Raw genomic sequence first — 25,751 nt, 5'->3', positions numbered from 1 at the left:
TCCACACATGCACACTCATTCGCACTCCTGTGTCCTTCTGCTTCCCTCCCATCCCAGGACATTCGTTCCAGCCCCTTCCCAAAAGAAATGTTCAGGCACTAAATCCTACAGAAGCCCACACCTGCCTGGTGGGAGCGGCTTAAGTCGGCTACTAGAAAGTGTAGGTATCCACCCATACCATGGAGCGAAGCACATGCTGAGTCTAGCTGCTTTTTCCTCTTTGGAAATAAATGAAGCATATGCCTGCTACAGCTTAAAAATGCTTTAAAAAATTTTCTCTTGCTACATCTTGAAGTAAAATCAACAGTGGAAAATTCGCCCTAAAACTAACTGCCTCGCCTGCTACTAAAATACATTTGCCACTCTGTTTTTGGTATCTACTCAATTGTAATTCAGAATGGAAAGTTAATGAAGCTTGTACCTGCTTATGGTGAACACTGCAGTACCACATATAACCTGTCCGCTGCAGGCTTATGAAACACCAAGCTTTGTATGTGATCCTTGCTACATATTCCCTCTCTGTGTTCCCCAAGACCACAGTATTCTATTGTAAGATAATGTACAGACAGTTCAATGGTGAAAAGTATTTGGTTTGTCTTCACCATACACATCCTAGAGATGAACTGAACAAGCCACATCTCCATACCTTCCCTGAAGATAACCTGAGTCGGAGGACTGAAGAGACGGACAATATCGTTGTCAGTCTACTTACTGAGAGGTTGGGCTGGGAAACCAGAGGGCTTGTGTAGTCTACCAGCAGCTAGAATTGTGCAGATAATCCAAGAGCTCTTGGCTTTTGACACTGTCCTAAAGGCTGCCATCACTGAGGTGGAAACAATACACAGCATAAAGATAAGGAATCTGAGCTGCACAGTCTATGGGACTGGCTACCTGAAGAGGATGACTGGGGGGTCCCCATCCCCACATGATTTGGTGTGGGTTTAATGTCTCCCCACACATTAGCTGCTGTGGAAAAAGTAAAACGAAAAATTTACTTCCTTACTTATTTTCAATTAAATGCTCACACACTCACAAAACACATACTCTCTGAATATGAGGTGGCTCTTTTTCTTCAATTTTTTAAAAATAAAGAGGCACCAATACCCGTTCATTTATGTATTAAAAGTCTCTATAATCATCACTGAACAGAAATGGCGTCTGTGATGATCACACAAAAGAGAAGAGGAAACGACAACTTCAGCCACTGCGGAGAAGCTCTGGCTACACCAGAATCTAAACATTTGTTAGTACGGTTCAGCAGAGTCCCATGGCAGCCTTGGTCCACTACTGGGAAAGGAAATGGCTCTTAAAGAAGCTACGGCTGTTTCCAATGCCTGTTAGCCATGTGACTGGCAATCAATGCCTCTAGCATAACCTTCTCTAGTAAGAGGCTGAAAGAGATAGATGGCATCCTCCTGCATGCTAGCATGAGCATGGCATCAGTGATGGCATGGTCTCACACCACTGTGAAGGAGGTTCTAGAGTAGAAATGTCCTAATGTTGTACTTCAGCATCTTTGGTCAAGGTCTGGCTTCTTCAAATCCACCTCTGCTGCAGTCAGTCTCTCGCAGATTAAAAGTTCACTCAGGTAAAGAAGAGCCTAGAACCTAATTTTCATGGTAAAACGTCAGATCAAGTTTCTATTCTTGGCCCTTGACCAGTGGGGCTATAAGACCTTACTGAGGAAGCTGTAAGACCAAACACTTGCTAAACTCATTCTTTAATTTAAAGTTTCATGAGCTTCACAAGAAACTGACAATGTGACTCACAGCACCAGGAGGACCAGGCAGAGCCACTGTCCTTAAAATGGCCTGAGCCAACTATTTGAAGGGTCTTGCTTCCAAAAAGGATTTGCCACCAGCCTCAAGAACACGTCTGTATCACACAAACTTTATGTGAAGTCTAAATGTCATATAGATGTTTGAAGTTGGAAGGTAAGAATAAGTTATGGGGGGGGGGGGAAACCCCTAAAAACTAAATTTGGCTTAGGAGTAACAGTTATTTAAAAAAAAAAAAAAAAGCCTGACACTCTAGAATTTAATTCAAAGGAAAACTTATCTATAGTAAACGAGTTTACACCCTCAACAGGATACTGCCTGGCACTCTGCCTTTTCTCCTGCAGTTCAGAGGCATCTCTGCTCCTCTTTCACTGCTTCATGGGATATGGGGACTTTACAGAGCATCCTACATGAAGCGGAAGTGATGTGAACCAGGCTGAGTTTGAACAAAGCATGCACTCTGAGCTGGGCCAATCATGATCCCGGCTAACCAAAACAGCACACAGGAGCCATCACCATGAAACTGACCACATGGTCATTCCACAGGGCTTTTCTGAGTATTATTCTTTCCCTTCACAAGCAAATGCCAGCTCTCCCAGGTAAACATTTAAGCAAACCAGCCAGGCTAGTACACCACTGTGAATGCCAGCAATTTCTAATTAACTTAGCACCAAAGCTGTAATCCCCGTTCCCTTAAATCGAGTCCATCTGTAGTTTAAAATAGGAAGAGTCACGTTTCTCTTTGCTTCTGTGTTTACAACTTCCTCATTTTCTCATGAAAGTACTCCTATGTTGATGTTCAGATCTATGTCAGATGAAACAAAGTTGTGAACTATTTGGTGACCTTCACACAGCACTCTTCTCAAGGTGAAGTATTTCATGGGTTTAAGTCAGAATAATGTTCACAGAAGTCTTTGCCATGTAGTTCTTAATACAGAGAATAACTCTTATGCAAGGCTCTTTCTGGGAAGTGCATTAAATGAAGACACCTCACAAAAGAAAAGACATTATCTGTAGCCATTTGATTACTATACAGGTCCACAGTTAACTCAAGAAGACACTGCAGGATAGAGGCGTGAACAATATCTAATCCAACACAGAACAATGTGCCCCGGTACAGAAGGTGCTAGCGTCTACCCTCAATGAATGACCTGAAGTGATGACTCTGGCAACTGCACTTGAACTGAACATGCTTTTTCCCTTCCACATATACAGTGTTTGATGCTGGTGTACATATTTATAGCCACATGCACAACACTGTGTGTCTGTGAGAACAACTAATGTGATACCCAGCCAAGACTTGAAGGCAGATTTCAAAGGGCAGGGTGCTAAGAGCGAGAGAGCATGTATCAACTTAGTAACACCCTTACTTCAGAATTCCATTTATTAAATATACTTTTTAAAAAGCACCTCTTGGTAATAAAAGCAAAGAACCAGTAATACCCCTTTCATTCTCACATCTGCCGGCTAAATTCATGATGGGATTTTAAATAGGAAGCCTGCTGGGGCTACAGACAGAACTCAAATGCAAGCGTGCTGACTTTGAAGCAAGAGCTAGAGCAGAGAAAAACATCAAAAAGCAACACAAATCTGGAATTTATCACAGCTTTCTTCCTTAAGCCAAAAAGAAAGATGAAACAATAAAGCAAATTCGTTGTATAACCACAATTCACTTTGTCAAACTCCTATAAAGAATTTTCATTTAATTATGTATATATAACAAGAAAAAAAGTTCTTCCACAAACACGCTCAAGCTTACAATTATCAAGAAAATGACAGAAGTAAAAGCAGGAATATTAAACACAAGTCAGGAAGGTCAACTTCTGTTTCTGCTTTTAAGTAACAAAATCACCATATAGTAAGTACAAAACCTGCACTGAATGGCAACTGCTGGTGTGTTTACTTGATCAGAAACGGAGACCAAGAGTGATAAAAGCCCTATGGAACACCATCTGAAGCACGCCCTCGTGCACACTAGCTTGTCAGTAGCTTCTGGAGCACAGCTTATAAACCCGGCAGTCCTTGGATAGCTGCAATCAATGGTCGCTCGTCTCGAATGTACCCATAATTCAGTTTCACTTACAAATTGCAAACAAACTCATTTCTTCAGAAAAATATCTGCTTGGCATCTCCTGGACTTTGTTCCATTGGGCAATATGGACATTTTAATCTAAACATAAGAGAGAAAAGAATGAGTCAAGGAACAAGGTCAGCACCGAGCACTTAGGTACCACATGTGCAGAAGAAGCACACCTTATGTGTTTATTTTGCCTGGAGGATTAATTACGCCCCCTTAATGTAACTGCCAGCCACGCTTTGAAGGGTCACGGAAAATAAACCTCAGTCACATCTTCACCTAAAAGCCTCTTCAATACTTAGTAACTGGTGAAAATTGTTTTGTAGGTGAAACAAAGACAATTTTCTGAAAACTGATTCCTTAATTTCAGAAGTAAATCTAACCTAAGCCCACCAAAGTTTACACTGCACCTGCCCCTAACTGAATTTCAAATGTGTGAACTGTATAATCTATTCAAGGACAGCAGATACGTTGTGAGCTGCCAAGCCTGCACCAGGAACAGCCCACACAGCCATCAGTGACAAAGAACACTGCAGGTCACCCATGATCTGCACTGTCAGGGTTTCTGTGTGGTCTGGGAAGGGCAGAAACAGTTTCGTTCAAGCAGGAGCCCTCCCAGGAAAGGGTCTGCCCACCATGGCCCAGAACCAACACCAGTGAAGACTTCTCTAACTGCTTAGGCCAGAATGCCTTTGAGACTTTTTTTTTTAAGTTGGGCTCATTGTCTATAAAAATTACCCATGTCTATTGATGGGGAAGCTCAGCCAATCACATTTGGCTAGAGTGTGGCCGCCTGGGGCCAGGGAAGAAAAACGTGGGAATACAGGTTCACCCTCTCTCTTTGCGTGGTGTTTTGGACATCGAAACTTTTACCCTGGATGTGTGAGTTTTCCCTGTTTCCAATTATTAAATTATATTGTTATTTTTGAGCTGGTCTGGTTAATTCTAGCGCACCGGTCAAATATGCCTTCAGTCTATGTACTTAGAACCATGATCACAATGGCAGGAATTTATCACATGTGGAGAACACACACTGGCACTGTATTCATCAATAGGAAGCCAACTAAATAATTATATCCCATATTGCAGAGTAGCCTACATTTCTGGGGGATGAAGGCAGGAAGTAGGCTGAAACAATCTCACGTAGCTCAGGATGGCCCCTCCAACTTGCTATGTGGTTGAAGATGATCTTGAACTCTCTAGATCCTCTTGCCTCTGCTACTCAAATGCTAGGACTATAAGCATGTACAATCATACCATGCTATTCTGGTAACTTTAACAATAACAAATGGCTCTTTTGCAGCATATAAAAAGACTCCAAAATAAATCCCTAACTGAGAAAGGCAAACCACAGAAAGGAAAAGGGTATATTTAGTCCATGACTCTTAAGACCTTAGAGGGAATCAGACTACATTTATAACTCTAATCACCAAACCCTTGAGCAGATGAAACTAACCAAACAGATTAGATGTTAGCTACTTTCGATGAATAGTTAAGAAACTAATTTCTGAATCTAGTTATGAGCTGAGCATGGTGCCGCACTCCTTTAATGCCAACACTTGGGAGGCATGGGCAGGCAGATATCTAAATTTGATGTTGGCTTGATCTTATAGATCAGCCAGAGCTATACAAAGAAACCTTGTCTCAAAAAACAAAAACAAACAAATGAAAAACTAAATAAATGCATAATTCATAATTTGCTTATCCTTATTACATCTTCATGCAAAAAGATATGTATTTAATGCTTAAGAAATCAGACACTTACTTGCTACCATTAAACATTTTATTCAGGGCATCTCTTGATATAATATGACCACAAACCAATTTCATGGGTGGATTGTTATCTGTTGTTTGCTGACGAAGAATGGGGCAGGCAAATATGGAGTGATACCAGCACTTTTTACCAAGGTCCACTTCAATCTGTTAGAAAAAGAAAATGCAGAAAGGCTAGTTAATCCCTGAAAGCCATCCACATTACCACCTATTGTGCAGCAAGCCCGTCTGTTTGAAGCGAATCTGTGGAACTGTATCAAAGAAAGGGAAGCCTTAGGATTCAAGTTGAGGTAAACTAGTCTGCAAAACTACACTACTATTTGTAAACCAGATTCTGAGGTGTTAGGGAATCAAACACAATGCTTCAGAAGCTAACACCATTTTTCAGTGGTACCAGGCAGCAAACTCAGAGCCTGGTCCATAAGTGACCAACCACTAAGCCACATCCCTGGACTAAACACCTTAAAAATTTATCAGAATGTAACCACAGGCTTGCCATACCCTGACTGTTCTGCAGACAGCACTAAGTGAGGTGATAAATACAGCGCCACAACCCCCCTCCAAGGGCAGTCTACATACAGCTGTCTTCTGTGTGAGCCTCGGATCTAAGCTTCAGAGAAAACCTGAAACAGGGAGGTAAGGCAAGTTTTGTCTATCCTCCCCCCTTTCCTTTTCCTTTTTTTTTTTTTTCTGTTGTTGTTGTTGAAGTGGTGGGAAATCCAATGCAGGGCTCTGCACGTGGGCAGGCAGCTTTAAGTCAGCACTTCACCCTACCCCTCGCCCCCTCCTTTATGCAAATGCCTTTTTTTAAATTCTTGAGATAGGATCTCAGTGAATTGTCTAAGCAGGCCTTGAACTTGAGATATGAGATACCCCTGCCTCATCTTCCAAAGTACCTGGAAGTACAGGCTTGTACCACCAGTACCAGCTTAAGCTAAATCTCAACAGGATCTTTTGTGATTTGTATATTAAAACTCATTGCATAGTATCACCATTACGTTTTTGCCACAAACATATCAAATCATATAAAAGCTTGAAGTCATCTAGCAGAGCAGCTGCTTCACACGAATTTCCACAGTTTCCCTTCCTTCTCACTCTGTAATAGTTACCGTTCTAAACGTTCATTACTGCCAGGTGTGGTGGCACACATCTAATCCCAGCAGAGAAAGGGGATTTGAGTTTGAGTTCCTTGCCAGCCATGGACACAGAGACACACTGACTCAAAAAAATAAACAAAATTAAAATAGACCTATTAATAAAGTTCTTTAAGGAAAAACTGACAAGGAGTAGGGGATGGAGTTTAGTATTCACAGGGACCTGAGTACAAACTACAGCACTGCAAAAATGGTAGAAGAGACCTATAAACCCAGTACCCAGAAGGATCAGAGGAATCCTAAACTGGACATACAGTAGGAGTGGACACACAGTAAGAATATCTTAAAAAAAGAAAAAAGAGGACAAAGTACATCAAAGCCATCATGAGGAAAAATTACCAGCCACTACCCCCTGTTGCTTCCCTAGCCCTAAGTGCACACTTCCAGTTGGGATCCTACTGGTTGCTCTACTTCCGTGTGCAAGTCTCAAAGATGCTCACAGCATGACCATAAAACTGCCAGTGCTGGGAATCTTGTCATGGCATTGTGTTTTTTTCCTTTGTTCCAGCAGCAGGGTAGAACGCTGCTTCTGTCCTGACCACATGGAGCATTGGGAGGACACCTGTGCCTTCAATCACAAACCATCTTCAACAAGCTCTTAAAATTTGATGCAACCAACTGACAGGCTTACAGCTGGAAGGACAAAGCAACTATAGACAAACCTATGTGCAGGTGTGGCAAAGAAGAAGCCAACACCAAAGGCTTAATTCAGTCCTCCAGGGTCTGGACACAACTGCGTCAGAAATGGTAATTTTAAGTTAAAGTCTTAGTGTCCTCTGCCAGAGGAAACACATAAAATAAACTCTGCACAGTGTGCCTGCCGCCTCTAGGCTTCAGTAGCCCATAAAGAGAAGGGGCCCTCTTTTTACAGATAAACTGCTGCCCATAAGTGAGCTTACTAGAAAACACAACTCTCCCACTTCTAAGGACTGCGTTCATCAGCTTGCAACTGAAACTTGAAGTCAAAATTTTGGATACACTCCTCCAGTGTCTCCAAAAGATTCTATGTCCTACATATCTATTTTCTTATTTTGGCTTTTGTTGTTGTTGAGACGGGGTCTCAACTGTGATGCCCTGGCTGCCTTGGAACTCATTATGTGGGCCAGACTGGACTCAAACTCAAAGATCTGCCTACCTCTGCGCCTCCTGAGTGCTGGAATTAGTGTGTATCATTACTCCCTCATGCCTAGTTTAATTTTAATTAGTTAAACTAATTTTCCTTTTGAGAGTGGTGCTGGATCCAAAGCTATATTCCCAACCATATTTATCACCCACATTACGTGCATTTAAACAAACAAAACAAACCTGCTGAATGGCTACAATAGTGTTTCCTGATTAAATGGCATGATGACCACTTTTAACTCTTAAAACACCCATCTTCTAAGGAGGGAAGGGTAAATAAATTGTCAACAGAACTCACAGGTAATTCGTCTTTCTGGTTCCAGACTCCAGTGCACTGTCTCTGCTCGATCACAGCTTTGATGTTAATTAGCGCGGGCAGCGCCACACACCCTGCCGAGAAACTGAGGGCAGAGGAGGAAGATCAGTGCCAACCCCCAAAGGTGCCAACCCCCAAACACAGACCCCGGCAACTCTTTCCTCTAAAAGAAAAATAAACTGATTTTCTCTCTCATCCTCCTGCTCCCAGTTATATTTCCTGTAGTTATTGGAACAAAAAAATCCCTTTTACAAACAAAACATAAAACCCTAGGGCTACCATAAGCCTAGCCAGAATGGGAGAAATTGGAAGAAAAAAAAAAGCAAAATTGTTTTATGATTGGATGGTTTAATTTTCATTTAATTCCTCAGCAACCAGAAAAAAAAAGAATAACTGGTTCCACCCTATCAAAAGAGAGGCAGCTCTGGCACTCAGTGCTGAAAGGAAGGGGCCACCATTCTAAGCATCAACCTCATCAGCTCAAAGGAGGGAAGGAACAAGAACCAGTGCTGATGTGCCTCCCATCACGGTGGCTCGTGCCTTCACACTTCTGAGCCTGGCTCTGTAAGTATGATTCTGTAAGGTCATACAAATTAAACCTTCCAGTTTTCCCTCCAGCGTACAACATTAAAAAACAAAACAAACAAACAAAAAAAAAACCACACACACACACACCAAACTACAATCACATCACCAAACTCATCAGAAAAGTCTTTACAAATTCATAACCAAACTTTCAACTTAACCTTCATCATTGTGTCAAAAGATACAAACATTTGGCATCACTTGCTTCCTTTAATGTGACAAGCTTACTTCATTCACTGGAAAAATAACTGTAAAATCCAGAATGTAAATAACTGTGGTTTTGGTTTTGTGGATGACATCACTTAATGTTAGAAATTAAAACATACCAATTAAAATCATCATAATAAACATACTATATTGGCATGTCAGTTGCAAATTATTCCAAGTAAAAACTATAGCAGGCTTTCTTTTGGGCTACCAAGCAGCTCCCAAATCGTGACATGGAGACTTATTATCAGTTATGAATGCTTGCCCTTAGCTCATGTATGGTTGTCCCACTAACTCTTGTAACTCATTGTAACCTGTTTCTATTCATCTACCATTTGCCTTGGGGCTTTCTTACCTTTCTTTCATTGTCTATGTCCTACTTTCACTGCTTCCTCCATGTCTGGGAGCCTTGCGGCTGCCTGGCTAACCCTGTACATCTCCCTCTTTTTCAACCTTGTTTTCTCTTCTCTCTTAAACCTAGATTCCACCTCCTACTGATCCTCTCTGCCCATCACTCTACTGTATAGCTATGGCTGCTCAGCTTTTAATTACATCAACCAGGTACCTTAGGTAGACAAGGAGAAACAAACGTAACACATCTTTACATAGTTAAGCAAATGCAGCACAAACAAATGTAACATGTCTTTACACTGTTAAAGTAATATGCTACAACAAAAACCGTATTTTGTAACAAGACAATTCATAACTCAATATACAGGTACTTTGTCTCAATAATCACCCTGAAACATGAAACTAAGTGTTTTATACAAATTCGATATTTTGTCACACAGAATACTAAAAGATGTAGATACAAATGTCAACTTAAACCAAGTATTTACTGCCTACCCAAAGCACTGTGGAGCTCAACAAGCATTTCATAGGCAGTCAGCAGACTAGTAAGGATAGGCCAGTGTCAACGGCCCAACAACACAGATCCTCATCTGTGCAAAGGTAAGCAGTGGAAAAAGGGTTCTGGACTACACTGGCTCCCAGAACACACTTGGAAAGCAGCTGCCTTAAAACTGTGTCACTGCCAACTATGGCAAGCACTGTACCCTTCTGCAGAAAGACAACACAATCTACTTGCCTACTTGTTTAATCATAAAGGCAACAAGAAAAGATGCCCAATACAGAGCCCATTTCAGAGCAAGCAGGGCCATTACTGCACCTGACACTGAGAGGAGACTCCACAGAGAGCCCCAGGAGGGCACAAGCATCCCGTGTGAAGATGTCACAGATGTCAGCCCACTGATTTGCATCAAGTAGGTGAACATATGGTGAATTCTCAATCCCTTGTCTCAGGTACACGAGGCTTCCCATCAATACCTGAATATCTAAAAGAAAAAGCATCAGCACAGTGGAGGAACGCACAGTCGTGTCTGAAATAGCATATACTTGTCAACAATCAGCTGGGAAAGTTAAGAACATTCCAGCCCATGTAGCGTATCCTAAAATAATGCAAACATGTTGGTCCCTAATCTTGGTTGCCAAGTCCCTCCCCTAAAACTAAGGACACAGTATGAGAGAGGATGAGAAAAAGGAAGCAGTGGAAATACTGAATTTGGAATTCCTAGTCTTACACTATCACATGTTTGGTGAAGTAGCAGCCATACTCACCACACTGACAAGTGAAAGCAGCACATGGTGATACAGGAGTGTCCAAGGAGCATGCCACACCTTGGTCTTGCCAGTGTTCTGACATTAAGGAATCCCTACTCTGCAATGTCTCTGGCTTCAAGGCTGTACTGCTGCTCTAGTGTCAGTGTGCAGTGTTTGCATTACAGCTATCCCAACAATTTTATTCGTTAGCACATGTGTATGGCAGACACAACTGACGGCTACTGGCGCCATCAGTATCCTCTGTATTCCCAGCATTCTGGAGGCTGACACAGGAGAATCAGTGTGAGACCAGCTTGGACTACTGAGGGACTGTCTCAGTTCCTTGTACTCTCCCTACGCTGTGCAGGCTCCCTTCCCAAAGTACAAAGAAAACAGGTCTGACTCCAGACTCACCTTTTTGATGATTTAAAGCAAATGGCTGGAAATTTTTCGCATACTGTAAGGCTTCTCGCTGATTTGTAGTCCCACCCATTAACAAGCTAATAAAGTAGAGTCGGTGTAGCTTAAATTCCAAGGAGCTGTTCTGGGCTATGAGCATTTCTCGGTTGGATACTGCCCACCTAAAACAACAGAAAAAAGTTTGAGGAGTTATCAAGGGCTTGAGCAAGGTGTTTTAAAGCTGGTTGACATCTAGCACGTGAAAAGGGGGTCTGGTCTGCCATCTTGTGGGAAGTTTAGTAACATCAACCATTAGGAGATGGTAAAATTAGAGAACTGTTACTCCTTTAATGAGGTTTTATCATAAGAACGGCTAGGGAATGCCACAATACAGTTGGATTTGAAGAGAGCCACATTTTGGAGTGTGTGCCTTAGGATTTACACCTAGACTGTTTAGATCCACCCTTCTTCCTATTAGAGCAGCCTATCTGCAAATGAATCAAAACTCTGAAGAGCCAGGCGGTGGTGGCACACACCTTAATCCCAGCACTCGGGGAGGCAGAGGCAGGCGGATCTCTGTGAGTTCGAGGCCAACCTACAAGAGCTAGTTCCAGGACAGGCTCCAAAGCCACAGAGAAACCCTGTCTCGAAAAACAAAACAAAAGAGAACAAAAAACTCTGAAGAGAAGCCTCTTACTTTTTAAATTACATTCTCCCATTTATTTAGGCACTCATTCCTTATTGGAGGGCACTCACATCATGACCTTCAAGTGAAGTCAGAGGACAACCTCTGAAGTCATGTCTTTCCTTCCACCATGACGGGTGGTGGCAATGAATCCACACAAGGCTCTGTACAAGTGCCTTTACCTGCTGTACTACCTCATTGTGGGTCTGGAATCTCTTATTTTTAAGCCTTTGTCCAACTTTATGCTACTCGGTTTAGCACTAAAAACTAGAAAACGGGGGCAAGGGGCTGTGGATACAGCTTAGTGAGAGTGTTTAATACATACAGAAGGGCCCTGGGGTCAAACCCCAGCAATACAACAGAAATATGCAAAACCAACAAAACCAGCACACACAGATAATTCTCAGGGTACTTGTCTTTTTTTTAGGATTTATCTTATCTTATGCATGTGTTTTGTTACCATGGATGTATATACACCTTGTGTGTGTCAGGTGCCCTCAAAGGCCAGAAGGAGCATTGGATCTCCTGGAACTGGAGTTACAGACTGTTTTGGTTTGCCATGTGGGTGCTGGGAACTGAACCCGGGTCTTCTGGAAGAGTAACAGGCACTCTTAACCACTGAGGTACCATAAGTGAGTAGGTACCAGCAGCACAAGCAGACACTAACTCAGTGAACTGGGACTACCATGTCAAGCGTGACAAAAGCAGAAATGTACCACAAGTCAGTGTTAAAGTTTACAGATGAGATAAAGAAGCTTTATTTCTTTAAATATTCAACTATAAAAGCTATTCTTTAATTGACATTTACTTGAACGTTCTTTTACCTAACCCAGTGGAATCTGAATTGGGTATGATTATAAAATATACAGGGATGAACAACTTGAGGTGGGGCTATATATCAGTGGCAGAGTGCTTGCCCAGCACACACAAGTCCTCTGGTTTGACACTTAGCACCACTGGGTGGGATGGCAAAATAAAGGTGACATAAAACTTGAATAACTTATTACACCATATCTAATATTAAAATATTGCTTAACTAATGAGTTTCCTGGCAGAGCACTTGTTCTCACCACTAATTTTCTCATTCACCAAATATTAATCAATGAATGACCATTTGAATGGATGAAACAAAACAAAACAATGCTTTTCTAGACTCCTTGAGACTAACGTCTTCTTCCAATGGTTCAACCAACTTTAACATTTAGGTTGCAGGTTAAGAAAACTTAAATTTTTATAAGACTTTTAATCCAAAGCAAAAGTAAATGTGCCAACCAGGGATGTCTACCCTTCTGAATTTGTGACATGATGCTGTCATATTCAAGGTTCATGCTCAAGAATTAACAAGAGGGGGGCTGGAGAGATGGCTCAGAGGTTAGGAGCACTGCCTGCTCTTCCAGAGGTCCTGAGTTCAATTCCCAGCAACCACATGTTGGCTCACAACCATCTATGAGATCTGGTGCCCTCTTCTGGCCTGCAGACATATACACAAACACAATATTGTACACATAATAAATAAATATTTTAAAAAAGAAAAAAAAGAATTAACAAGAGGGAAAATGCTATTTTTTTCTGATTGGCTGATCATATTTAATATTATATAAGCCTACACATTTTCCTGCAAATTTCCTTTTCTTTAGAGTTGAATAATATTCTACATTATATCTGTAACATACTTTCATTAACCATGCATCTGTTCGACTAGGTTGGTTCCATTTCCTAGCTACAGTGACAAATATAGGGGCACGAATGTCTCTGTGGTAGGAAACCGGGTTCTTTGTGTATATGTAAGTTTACAAATTTTGTGTTGGGCCACTCATAGCTGTGTGGGACACATGAGGCCCCAGGCTGTGTTACAGTATAGTGAGATATTTTATTTTGTTTTGCTTTTAAAATATACTTTAAATGATATGCTTTATTTATTCTTTTAAGTTTTCATGCATATGTACAATGCCTTCTGATCATATCCATTCCCTACTACCTCAATGCATCTCCTGCCAGACTCATATCCTCCTTGTTTTTTTAAATTATTCTTTTTATTGAACTATATATTTTTCTCCATTAGCCTCCTATCCTCTTGCCTCCCGTTATACCCTTGCCCATTGTCCCCATGCTCCCAGTTTACTCAGGAGATCTCTTTTCCTGCTTCCCATGTAGCTTAGATCCATGTATGTCTCTCTTAGGGTCCTTATTGTTATCTAGGTTCTCTGGGATTATGAATTGTAGGCTGGTTCTTCTTTGCTTATGTCTAAAAGTCACTTATGAGTGAGTACATATGATATTTGTCTTTCTGGTTCTGATTACTTCACTCAAAATGATGTGATCTAGATCCATCCATTTGCCCACAAATTTCAAGATGTCATTATCTTTTTCTGCTGTGTAGTAATATATTGTATAAATATACCACATTTTCCTTAACCATTCTTTGGTCAAGGGGCATTTAGGTTGTTTTCAGGTTCTGTCTGTGACCAACAATGCTGCTATGAACATTGTTGAGAACATATCCTTGTTGTACAATTGAGCATCCTTTGGGCATATACCCAAAACTGGCATTGCTGGGTCCTGGTTTTCTAAGAAAACACCATACTGATATCCAAAGTGGCTGTACCAGTTAGCACTCCCAACAGCAATGCAGAACTGTTCCCTTTACCCCACAACCTCTGCAGTGTAAGATATCATCAGTGTTTTTGATCTTGGCCACTCTTACAGGTGTAAGATAAAATTTGAGTTACTTGATTTGCATTTTTTCAATGGCTAAGGATATTGAGCATTTCCTTAAGTGTCTTACACCCATTTTAGATTCCTCTGTTGAGAGTTCTGTTTAAGTCTGTTTACCCCATTTTTTAAATTGGACTATTTGTTCTTTTGATGACCAATTTATTGAGTTCTTTGTATATTTTGGAGATGAGTCCTCTGTCTGATGTGAGGTTGGTGAAAATCTTTTCCCATTCTGTAAGCTTCGTTTTGTCTTGTTGATCGTGTCATTTTCTTTACAGAAGCTTTTCAGTTTCAGGAGGTCCCATTTATTAATTTTTTTTCTCTCAGTGTCTGTGCTACAGGGGTTATATTTAGAAAGTGGTCTCCTGTGCCGATGTGTTCAAGTATACTTTCCACTCTCTCTTCTAAGACCTTCAGTGTGATTGGCTTTATGTTGAGGTCTTTGATACATTTAGACTTGAGTTTTGTGCATGGTGATAGATATGGATCTATTTTCGTTTTTCTATATATTGATATCCAGTTATGCCAGCACCATTTATTGAATTTGCTTTCTTTTTTCCATTGTATATTGTTTGCCTTTTGGTCAAAAATCAGGTGATCTTAGGTGTATGGATTGGTATCTGGGTCTTCGATTCAGTTCCATTGGTCTTCCTGTCTGTTTTTATGCCAATACCCGGCTGTTTTCAGTCCTGCAGGTCTGTAGTGGAGTTTGAAGCCAGGAATTGTGATGCCTTCAGAAGTTCCTTTATATTGTAAGGACTGTTTTTTTTTCTTTTCCATATGAAGTAGAGCATTATTCTTTCAAGGTCTGTGAAGAATTTTGCCCAGATTTTGATGGGCATTGCATTGAATCTGTAGATTGCTTTTGCTGAGAGTGCCATTTTTACTATGTTAATTCTATCTACCCAAGAGCATGGGAAATCTTTCCATTTTCTAGTGTCTTCTTCAACATCTTTCTTCAAAGATTTAAAGTTTTTGTCATCTAAGTCTTCCACTTGTTTGGTTAGAGTTACTCCAAGATATTTTATGCTATTTGTGGCTATTATGAAGGGTGTTGTTTCTCGCTTTCTTTCCCAGCCCTTTTATCATCTGTGTACAGGAGGGCTACTGATTGTTGCATGGAGGGCCTGCTTGTTCAGCCCAGCCGCCCTGGTAGCTCAGCCCCGAAATAACCAACAAAAAACGTATTAATTAAACTACTGCTTGGCCCATAAGCTCTAGCCTCTTATTGACTAACTCTCACATCTTGATTTAACCCATTTCTATTAACCACATAGCAGTGGCTTGCCAGCTGAAAGTCTAACCGTTGTCTGTCTCAGGCAGAGGATCCACAGCTGCTTTCTCTGACTCTGCTTTCTTTCTCCCAGCATTCAGTTCTGTCTTCTCAGCCTACCTAAGTTCTGCCCTTATCAGGCCAAGGCAGTTTCTTTATTCATTAACCAATACAAGCAACACATAGAAAAAAGGACCTCCTATACCAACTGATTTTTTTTTTAAGTTAATCTTGTATCGTGCTATATTACTGAAAGTATTTGAGTCGTAGAAGTTCCTTGGTAGAATTTTTGGGGTCGCTTAAATAAACTAGCATATCAACAGCAAACAGTGAGAGTTTGACTTCTTTTTCAATTTGTATCCCCTTGATCTCCTTTTGGTGTCTTATTGCTCTAGCGAAGACCTCTGAACTTTATTGAACAGATATGGAGAGAATAGACAACCTTGTCTTGTTCCTGATTTCAGTGGGATCACTTTGAGTTTCTTTTCATTTAGTTTGATATTGGCTGTTGGTTTATTGTATATTGACTTTATTATGTTTAGGTATCCTTTATATCCCTGCTCTCTCCAAGACCTTCATCATGAAGGGATGTTGTATTTTGTCGAAGGCTTCTAGCATCTAATGAGATCATGTGGTTCTGTTTTACAGTTTGCTTATCTGGTGGATTACATTGACAGATTTTCATATGTTGAACCATCCCTGCATCTCTGGGATGAAGCCAACTTGATTCATGGTGGACGATTTTTCAGATGTGTTCTTGGATTCAGTTTGTCAGTATTTTTTTTTTATTTTATTTTTCGAGACAGGGTTTCTCCGTAGCTTTTGGTTCCTGTCCTGGAACTAGCTCTTGTAGACCAGGCTGGCCTCGAACTCACAGAGATCCGCCTGCCTCTGCCTCCCGAGTGCTGGGATTAAAGGCGTGCGCCACCACGCCCGGCTTGTTTGTCAGTATTTTATTGAGTATTTTTGCATCAATGTTCATGAGTGAGACTGGACTGTAATTCTCTTTCTTAGTAATGTTGGTATCAGGGTAACTATAGCTTCATAAAAAGAGGTTGGCAATGTTCCTTCTTTTTTTATTGTGAATAATTTGAGGAATATTGGTATTAGTTTTTCTTTAAAAAAATCTCGTAGAATTCTACATTGAAACCATCTGGTCCTGGGCGTTTTTTTGGTTGGGAGACTTTTGATGACTGTTTCTATTTCTTTAGCAGTTATAGGTCTATTTAATTTGCTTATTTGGTCTTGATTTAATTTTGGTAAGTAGTATTTATCCAGAAAATTGTCCATTACCTTTAATTTTTCCAATTATGTAGAGTACAGGTTTTTGAAATATTACCTAATGATTTTCTGGATTTCTTCCATGTCTGTTGTTATGAACTCCTTTTTGTTTCTGATTCTGTTAATTTGGATATTCTCTCTGCCTTTTGGTTAGTTTAGATAAAGATTTGTCTATTTTGTTGATTTTCTCAAAGAACCAACTCTTTGTATCGTTGATTCTTTGTACTATTTTCTTTGTTTATATCTTGTAGAGTTTAGCTCTCAATTTTTTTTTTTTTTTTTTTTTTTTTGGTTTTTCGAGACAGGGTTTCTCCGTGGCTTTGGAGCCTGTCCTGGAACTAGCTCTGTAGACCAGGCTGGTCTCGAACTCACAGAGATCGTCCTGCCTCTGCCTCCCGAGTCAGCTCTCAATTTGATTATTTCCTGCCATCTAGTCCACCTGGGCAAGTTTGCTTCCTTTTGCTCTAGAGTTTTCAAATGTTGTTAACTCACTAGTGTGGGATTTTCCTAGCTTCTTTATGTAGGTATTTAATTCTATGAACTTTCCTCTTAACACTGCTTTCATTGTGTCCCATAAATTTGGGTATGTTGTACTGTCATTTTCATTGAATTTCAGGAAGTTTTTAATTTCTTTCTTGACCCATTGATAATTCAGGCAGGTGTGCATTGCTTAATTTCCATGTGTTTGTGGGCTTTCTGGAATTAGTGTTGGTGTAGAATTCTAACTTTAAGCCATGGTGATCCAATAAGGTACATGGGATTATTCCAATTTTTGTATCTGTTGAGATATGCTTTGATACCTAGTATGCGGTCAATTTTTGAGAAGGTTCCATGAGATGCTGAGAAGAAGGCATATTCTTTTCTGTTTGGATGGAATGTTCTATAGATGTCTGTTAAGTCCATTTGGGTCATAACACCTGTTAGTTCTATTTTCTGTTAGTTTTCTGTCTGACAGACCTTTCCAGCGGTTAGAGTGGGGTGTTGAAGTCTCTCACAATTAGTATGTGGGGTTTAATGTGTGATTTAAGCTTTAGAAGTATTTCTTTTACATATGAGGGTGCCCTTGTGTTTGGGGCATAGATGTTCAGTATTGAGATTTCCTCTTGATGGATTTTTCCTGTGACTAATATGAAATGTCCTTGTCTGTTTTTATTGACTTTAGTTTGAAGTCTATTTTGTTAGATATTAGGATAGCTACACCAGCTTGTTTCTTAGGTCCATTTGATTGGAAAAAATTTTCCCAACCATTTACTCTGAGGTGTCTGTCTTTGAGGCTAAGGTGTGTTTCTTGTATGCAGCAGAACGATTAATTCTGTTTTTGTATTCAATCTGTTAGCCTGTGTCTTTTTATAGGTGAGTTGAGTCTATTTATATTAAAGGATATTAATGATCTGGGATTACTAGCTCCTGTTATTTTAGTTTTCATTGTTGGTGATATTATCCTATTTTTCCCTTCTTTGGGATTTGCTGCTGTGAGATCATCTATTGGCTGTATTTTTATGGATGTAGCCAACTTCCTTGAGTTGGAGTTTTCCTTCTCAAACTTTGTGTAGGGCTGGGTTTGTGGCTAGGTATTGGTTAAATCTGGTTCTGTCATGGTACATCTTGTTTTGTCCATCTATGGTGACTGAAAGCTTTGCTGGGTATAGTAGTCTGGGCTGGCATCCACGGTCTCTTAATGTTTGCATAACACTTGACCAGGACCTTCTGGTTTTCATTGTTTCTACTGAAAAATTGGGTATAATTCTGATAGGTCTGCCTTTATATTAATATTCTTTCTTTATTCTGTATGTTTAGTGTTTTGATTATTATGTGGTGAGGGAACCAGTCTATTTGGTGTTCTGTAAGCTTCATAGGCATATCTTTCTTTTGGTTGAGAAAGTTTTCTTCTATGATTTGGCTGAATATATTTTCTGTGCTTTTGAGTTGGACTTCTCTTCAATCCCTATTATTCTCGGGTTTGGTCTTTAAATGGTGTCCTGTATTTCCTGGATATTTTGTATTAAGCTTTTGTTAGATTTAATGTTTTCTTTGACCAATGAGTCTATTCCCTTTATTGTATCTTCAGTGCTTGAAATTCTCTCTTCCATCTCTTATATTCTGCTGTTTATGCTTACATTTGTGGTTCCTGCTCATTTTCTCACAATTTCAGTTTCTATAATTCCCTCAGTTTGCGTTTTCTTTATTGTCTCTGCTTTGGTTTTCTTTTTATAATATATTTTTTTATTGGTATTTATTGAGCTCTACATTTTTTCTCTGCTTCCCTCCCTAACTCTCCCCTCCCCCCAGGTCCCCACGGTCCCAATTTACTCAGGAGATCTTGTATTTTTCTACTTTCTACTTCCCATGTAGAGTATATCTATGTAAGTCTCTCTTACTGTCTGCACTGTTGTCTAAGTTTTCTGGGACTGTGGTTTGTAGGCTGGCTTTCTTTGCTTTATGTTTATAAACCACCGATGAGTGAGTACATGTGATAATTGTCTTTCTATGTCTGGGTTACCTCACTCAAAATAATGTTTTCTAGCTCCATCCATTTGCCTGCAAAATTCAAGCTGCCATTATTTTTTTCTGCTGTGTAGTACTCCATTGTGTAAATGTACCACATTTTCCTTTTCCATTCTCCGATTGAGGGGAATTTAGGTTGTTTCCAGGTTCTGGCTATGACAAACAAAGCTGCTATGAACATAGTTAAGCACATGTCCTTGTGGCACGGTTGAGCATCCTTTGGATATATACCCACAAGTGGTATTACTGGGTCTTGAGGAACGTTGTTTCCTAATTTTCTAAGAAATCACCACACTGGCATCCAAAGGGGTTGTACCAGTTTGCATTCCCATCAGCAATGCAGAAGTGTTCCCTTTTCCCCACAACCTCTCCAGCATTGGTTGTCATCAGTGTTTTTGATCTTGGCCATTCTCACAGGTGTAAGAAGCAATTTCAGAGTTGTTTTGATTTGCATTTCTCTGATGACTAAGGATGTTGAACATTTCCCTAAGTGTCTTTCAGTCATTTTAGATTCATCTGTTAAGAGTTATCTATTTATGTCTGTACTCCATTTTTTTATTGGATTGTGTGATCTTTTGGTGTTGAATTTCTTGAGTTCTTTGTATGTTTTAGAGATCAGACCTCTGTCTGATGTAGGGTTAGTGAAGATCCTTTCCTATTCTGTAGGTTGTCATTTTGTCTTATTGACCATGTCCTTTGCTTTACAGAAGCTTTTCAGTTTCAGGAGGTCCCATTTATTAATCGTTTCTCTCAGTGTCTGTGCTGCTGGGGTTATATTTAGGAAGTAGTCTCCTGTGCCAATGCATTCAAGTGTACTTCTCACTTTCTCTTCTATGAGGTTCAGTGTGGCTGGCTTTATGTTGAGGTCTTTGATCCATTTGGACTTGAGTTTTGTGCATGGTGATAGATATGGGTCTATTTTCATTCTTCTACATGTTTAATATCCAGTTATGCCAGTACCACTAGTTAAATATGCTTTCTTTTTTCCATTTTACATTTTTTGCTTCCTTGTTAAAAATCAAGTGTTCAAAGATGTGTGTACTGATATCTGGGTCTTCTATTTGGTTCCATGTTTTTGTTTTCAAGTCTTAAATAGTTTCTTTCATCTGTTTGATTGCTTTTTCTTGGTTTTATTTAAGGGATTTGTGGATTTCTTCCAATTTTTTGTATCTTCCTCCATTTCTTTGAGAGAATTTTTCATTTTCTCTTTAAGGGCCTCAAACGTTCTCCTAAAGTTATTTTTTAGCTCATTTTATTCTGCTTCATCTATATTTGGCTGTTCAAGTCTTGCTGTTGTAGGGCCACTGATTTTTATTGGTGCCATATTGCTCTTTGTGGTGTTAGTGTGTTCTTACCTTGTCTACCCAGCTTTTCCTCTGATTGATGTAGTTGGGGCTGTGTCTCTGATGATTACTCTTCCAAGTGCCAGCAGATCCAAGGCTCAGATGGTTGCTCCTCAGGGCAACAGTTCCAGTAACCCCAGGTCACTCAGTCCTCCCATGAGTTGCTCATCCATACTGGGGGTCATTTGAGCCTGTTCCCATGGAGGTTGCTTGCTTGGGGCTGCTCCTGCTAAGGTCACTGACTTGGGCCTGCCTGCTCTGGCTCAGGCCTATTCCCTTGGAAGTTCTGATTCAAGCCAGGACCCGCAGGTCAGACTTGGGCCTGCTCCAGTAGAGGTCAAGCTTGTTCCTGTGGAGGTGGCTGACTCAGGCCTGCTCAGGCAGAGGTTGTGGGCTCAGGCCTGTTCCCATAGGTATCTTTGGCTCAGGCCTGTTCCCTTGGCAGTTGCTCCCTTATATCCGTTCCTGTGGAAGTCACTGGCTCAGGCCTGCTCTGGCAGAGGTCCCTGGCTGAGGCCTGCTACCTCAGAGGTTCATGATATTTTGTGTTTTAAAAAATAAAGCTAAGCCTAGGCAGCCATACAGGCTAGGTAGTGGTGGTACACACCTTTAATCCCAGCAGCCAAACTAGTTAGTCCTAGAAGCCAGGCGATGGTGGTGCTCACCTTTAATACCAGCAGTAGAGAGGATTATATGGTGGGATGAGACAGGAACTCACTCTTTTCTCAGTCTGAAGATTTCTTAGAGGTAAGAACTCTCTACTGGCTGGCTGATTTGACTTCAGCACTATGATACCAAATTCAGAAGTTAAACAAATAATAATTGAATCCCTTATTTTTGAAAATGCTAATTCTCAATGCAGAGGATAATTGGGTCTTTAAAGGCAAGGTCAGTACCCTTGGAAAAATGGATCTGAGATACAATCAACATTGACTCTCATGATCAAGATGATGCTTGGATACGTGAGGTGATTTCCAGAGGTTTGAGGAAAAATCGAAATTATCAAGTATTATAATTGTGTCAAACAAAGTCACCTTAAAATAAATTGTAAAGAGGATGTTCCCAGAAAGAATGTTTATTCTAAACATAATCCAAAATAGAATGCTCCTCCTTTCTGGATTACGCAGAAGGTGGCAAAAGCAGGCACTGGACTAATGAATGTAGAGGAATAAGAGATATACAAGGTAACCCTTTGCCACGAGCGCAAAGTTCTTGAACCTATGCCAAATCTGGTTCAGTCATTTTCTGTCATCATAAGGGAAATTCTTCTCAGATCAATTAAAGAACATAATGCCTATTTGTAAGAAACCACACTGCTCTGGCTAATAGAACAACTATAGAACAAAGAGCAAAAAATTCAGGAGAAACCATAAAGTGGGTATTTTGGCAAACTTCTATAAATGAACAAAGAACAAAATTAAAAATACAAATAAATGGCATTGTCATTGGTAGACGCAGGTGCGGATGGATATAACAATAGTTTGACTGGAATCTTGGTATCCAAATTGGCCTCTTCAGGAGGTAAATGTTCAGCTTTTAGGGAATGGAACTTTTCAGCTATAACAGAGCATGAGATGGGTTGAATGCATAAGGCTTGAAGGATAGAGAGGAAAACTAAGGCCATATATTGCTAACATAGCAATGAATTTGTGGGGACATGATTTGTTACAGCAATAGAATACTAAGATTAACATTCTCTCAATCTTAGAAACAAACTAAAAATTAACATATGTTTCTGGGAAATTGTTTACAAGATATTTTAAAGAACAGTCACTGGCTATTCAGGTTATACAAAAACAGGGCATAGAAGCTGCTGATCTTCCAAAGGTACAGCAGCTCTACCTTTAAAACGGTTGTCAGACAAATCTATATGAGTTAAGCAATGGCCTTTAACAATAGAGAAACTACACCTGGGAGGCAGAGGCAGGCAGGTCTCTGTGAGTTCGAGGCCAGCCTGGTCTACAAGGCTAGATCCAGGACAGGAGAGAGAGAGAGAGAGAGAGAGAGAGAGAGAGAGAGAGAGAGAGAGAGAGAATGAGAATGAGAATGAGAATGAGAATGAGAATGAGAATGAGAATGAGAATGAGAATGTGTTTGGTTGGATTCACAGATGTTTTTCATGTGGTTACAGAAAGTAGACCAATTCATTTATAATTTAAAGAATCAAACAGTCCTCAGAATTCTCCTGTATTTGTTATTAAAAAGAAATCTGCAAAATGGAGAATGGTAACAGATTTAAGAATTGTTATTGCCGGGCTGTGGTGGCGCACGCCTTTAATCCCAGCACTCGGGAGGCAGAGGCAGGCGGATCTCTGTGAGTTCGAGGCCAGCCTGGTCTACAAGAGCTAGTTCCGGGACCGGTACCAAAGCTACAGAGAAACCCTGTCTCGAAAAAACCAAAAAAAAAAAAGAAAAAGAAAAAGAAAAAAAAAAAGAATTGTTATTAAGGTGACTCAGCCAATGGGCTCTCTATAGTCTGGCATTTCTTTGTCTTCTCTATTACCGAAAGGACAGTCTCTTATAACTACTGATTTAAAAGACCGATTCTTCACTATACCTTTACAAGAAAAAGGCAGAGAAAAATTTGCCTTCACAGTGTCAACTTATAATAATTCTCAGTCTAAGAGATATCAATGGAAGGTTCTTTTACGGAAAATGTTAAAGAGCCACATCCTATGCCTTTATTTTGTAGGAAGGCTGCTGGAGATGATACATAAGCAATTTCCTCAATCTATAGTTTACCATTATATGGATGACATCTTATTCGCTGATTCAGACATAGATACTTTAGAAAGAATGTTTGAAGAGGTAATGAATATTTTGCCTTGTTGGGGATTACAAATTGTTCCTGAATAAACATAAAGAGGAGATTCTATTGTTAATTATTAGGCTATAAAATGGTTTACAAAAAGTTAGACCCCAAAAGGGGCAAATTAGGAGAGATCAATTGCAGACTCTTAATGACTTCCAAAAATTGCTAGGAGATATTTCCCATTTAAGGAAACTATTGGGGGGGGGGGGTACGGACTGATGAACTAATTGATTTAAACAAAACCTTAGATGATGGCAAGAACTTAAACAATTCTAGGAAATTATCCGCTGAAGTTGAGAAAGAATTGGTTTTGATAGAAGATAAATTACAGAAGGCACATGTGGATCGTGTGGATCCAAATCTTAACTGCATTCTGGTCATATTACCCTCTAAACATTCCCCTATAGCAATTTTAAAGCAGAGAGAGGTATTATCTTTAATAGATCTTTTTACCACATAAACAGAACAAAAAAATTTAAACTTATGTGGAAAAAGGCTCTGAATTAATTCTAAAAGGAAAATCGAGACTTCATCAAATAGCAGGAATAGACCCAGCATAAATCATAGTATCTTTTGATAATGATGAAATTGACAAATTATGGGCATAAAGTGAACCCTGACAAAGAGCTTGCAATAAATTTTTGGGGAGACATTAACAAAAAAACATCCCAAAAAGCAAGAGAATTCAACTTATAAAGAGAACTAGGTAGATCCTTCCTCACATTGTACAGGACACACCAATAACTGGAGCCTCTACAGTCTATACTGATGCAAATAAATCAGGAAAGGCAGGCTACAAATCAGAAAATTTAAGTAATGTGGATCAAAACCCTTCCGACTCTGTCCAAAAATCAGAATTATATGCTATTCTTATGGTACTAAAGGATTTTAAAGAACTTCTCAACATAGTTACCAACTGGCAATATGCAGAAAGAATTGTTATGCATATTGAAGTTGCTGAATTTATACCAGATGATACAAAATTGACTTTATTATTTATTCAATTATAAGATACAACCAGGAATAGGAATCATTTCATATACATAACATACCCAATACCATTCAGATCTGCCAGGTCCTCTAGCACAAGGCAATGCAGAAATCGATCAATTATTGATTGGAAATATGCTGAAGACCTCAGAATTTCTTTAAAAACATCACATCAACAACAAAGGTTAAAAAAAAAAGATTTCCATCATGTGGCAACAAGCAAGGAAATTACAAAGAAATGCCCTACTTGTTCTTTATACGACAAACACTACTATCTGCAGGAAGCAACCCAAAGGGTACTCAAAGGAATGAAATCTGGCAGATAAATGTGTTCTATTTTGGAAAACTAAACTATGTACATCACACCATTGATACCTGTTCAGGTTTTCAATGGGCAACTGATGTAGGTGGGTCTTCTTTCTATGTGTTGCTTTCATTGGTTAATTAATAAAGAAACTGCTTGGCCTGATAGGTCAGAACATAGGTGGGTGGAGTAGACAGAACAGAATGCTGGGAATAAGGGAAGTAAGTCAGCACCATGCTTCTCCTTCCCAAGACAGACAGTGGTTAGAATCTTCCCAGTAAGCCACCACTTCATGGTGGTACACAGATTATTAGAAATGGGTCAATCAAGATGTGAGAGTTAGCCAATAAGAGGCTAGAGCTAATGGGCCAGGCAGTGTTTGAATGAATATAATTTGTGTGTTGTTATTTTGGGTGTAAAGCTGGCCGTGTGGGAGCCAGTCAGGACAAAAAGCAGGCCTGCCCGCAGTTCCTTCTACAGGCAACTGCTCTGAGTTAGGAAAAAACTGATTTGGAAATCATACATTTACTAGAAGTTATGGCCCTCACAGGTAGGTATACCTGTACAAATAAAGACAGACAATGCTCCAGTATATGTCTCTAAGAAAAAACAGTTTTCTGCTTGTTATAACATAAAGCATATTACTGCCATACCAAAAAATAAAGCTGGCAGCCACCCCAGCAGCCATGTGGACAGAGGTAAACTTTTAACAATTGTCTCTTGCCACCCAGCTTCCCTGCTAGGCAGGTACTGCAGACAAAGGGTAGCTTCTAACTGTTGCCTCTATGGGACCCTCTGCTTGTATTCACTTGATTTTTAACTGTCCCCCTATG

General features: G+C 40.0%; 1 protein-coding gene across 2 annotated transcripts in view; it reads right to left on the bottom strand.

Moving 5' to 3' along the window:
* Positions 1–1,251: 1,251 nt before the first annotated feature.
* Positions 1,252–25,751, bottom strand: part of Rmnd5a (required for meiotic nuclear division 5 homolog A) — a 67,079-nt gene continuing 42,579 nt past the window's right edge. The window contains exons 5-10 of one of the 2 annotated variants that reach the window (XM_075983870.1): positions 11,026–11,192; positions 10,181–10,346; positions 8,203–8,305; positions 5,621–5,775; positions 3,862–3,948; positions 2,629–2,767 (exon numbers count right to left, since the gene is read on the bottom strand). In XM_075983870.1, coding sequence (XP_075839985.1) covers positions 3,885–3,948; positions 5,621–5,775; positions 8,203–8,305; positions 10,181–10,346; positions 11,026–11,192 — 655 coding nt within the window. In that variant the 3' untranslated portion in view covers positions 2,629–2,767; positions 3,862–3,884. Of the gene's footprint in view, positions 3,949–5,620; positions 5,776–8,202; positions 8,306–10,180; positions 10,347–11,025; positions 11,193–25,751 lie in introns of both variants that reach the window. The other variant, XM_075983869.1, reaches the window with a different exon arrangement.

Source organism: Microtus pennsylvanicus, chromosome 8 (genome assembly GCF_037038515.1).
Source record: "Microtus pennsylvanicus isolate mMicPen1 chromosome 8, mMicPen1.hap1, whole genome shotgun sequence".
In the NCBI taxonomy this organism is placed as follows: domain Eukaryota; kingdom Metazoa; phylum Chordata; class Mammalia; order Rodentia; family Cricetidae; genus Microtus; species Microtus pennsylvanicus.
Note: the sequence above shows the minus strand (reverse complement) of the source record. Positions and strands in the feature narration are given on the sequence as shown.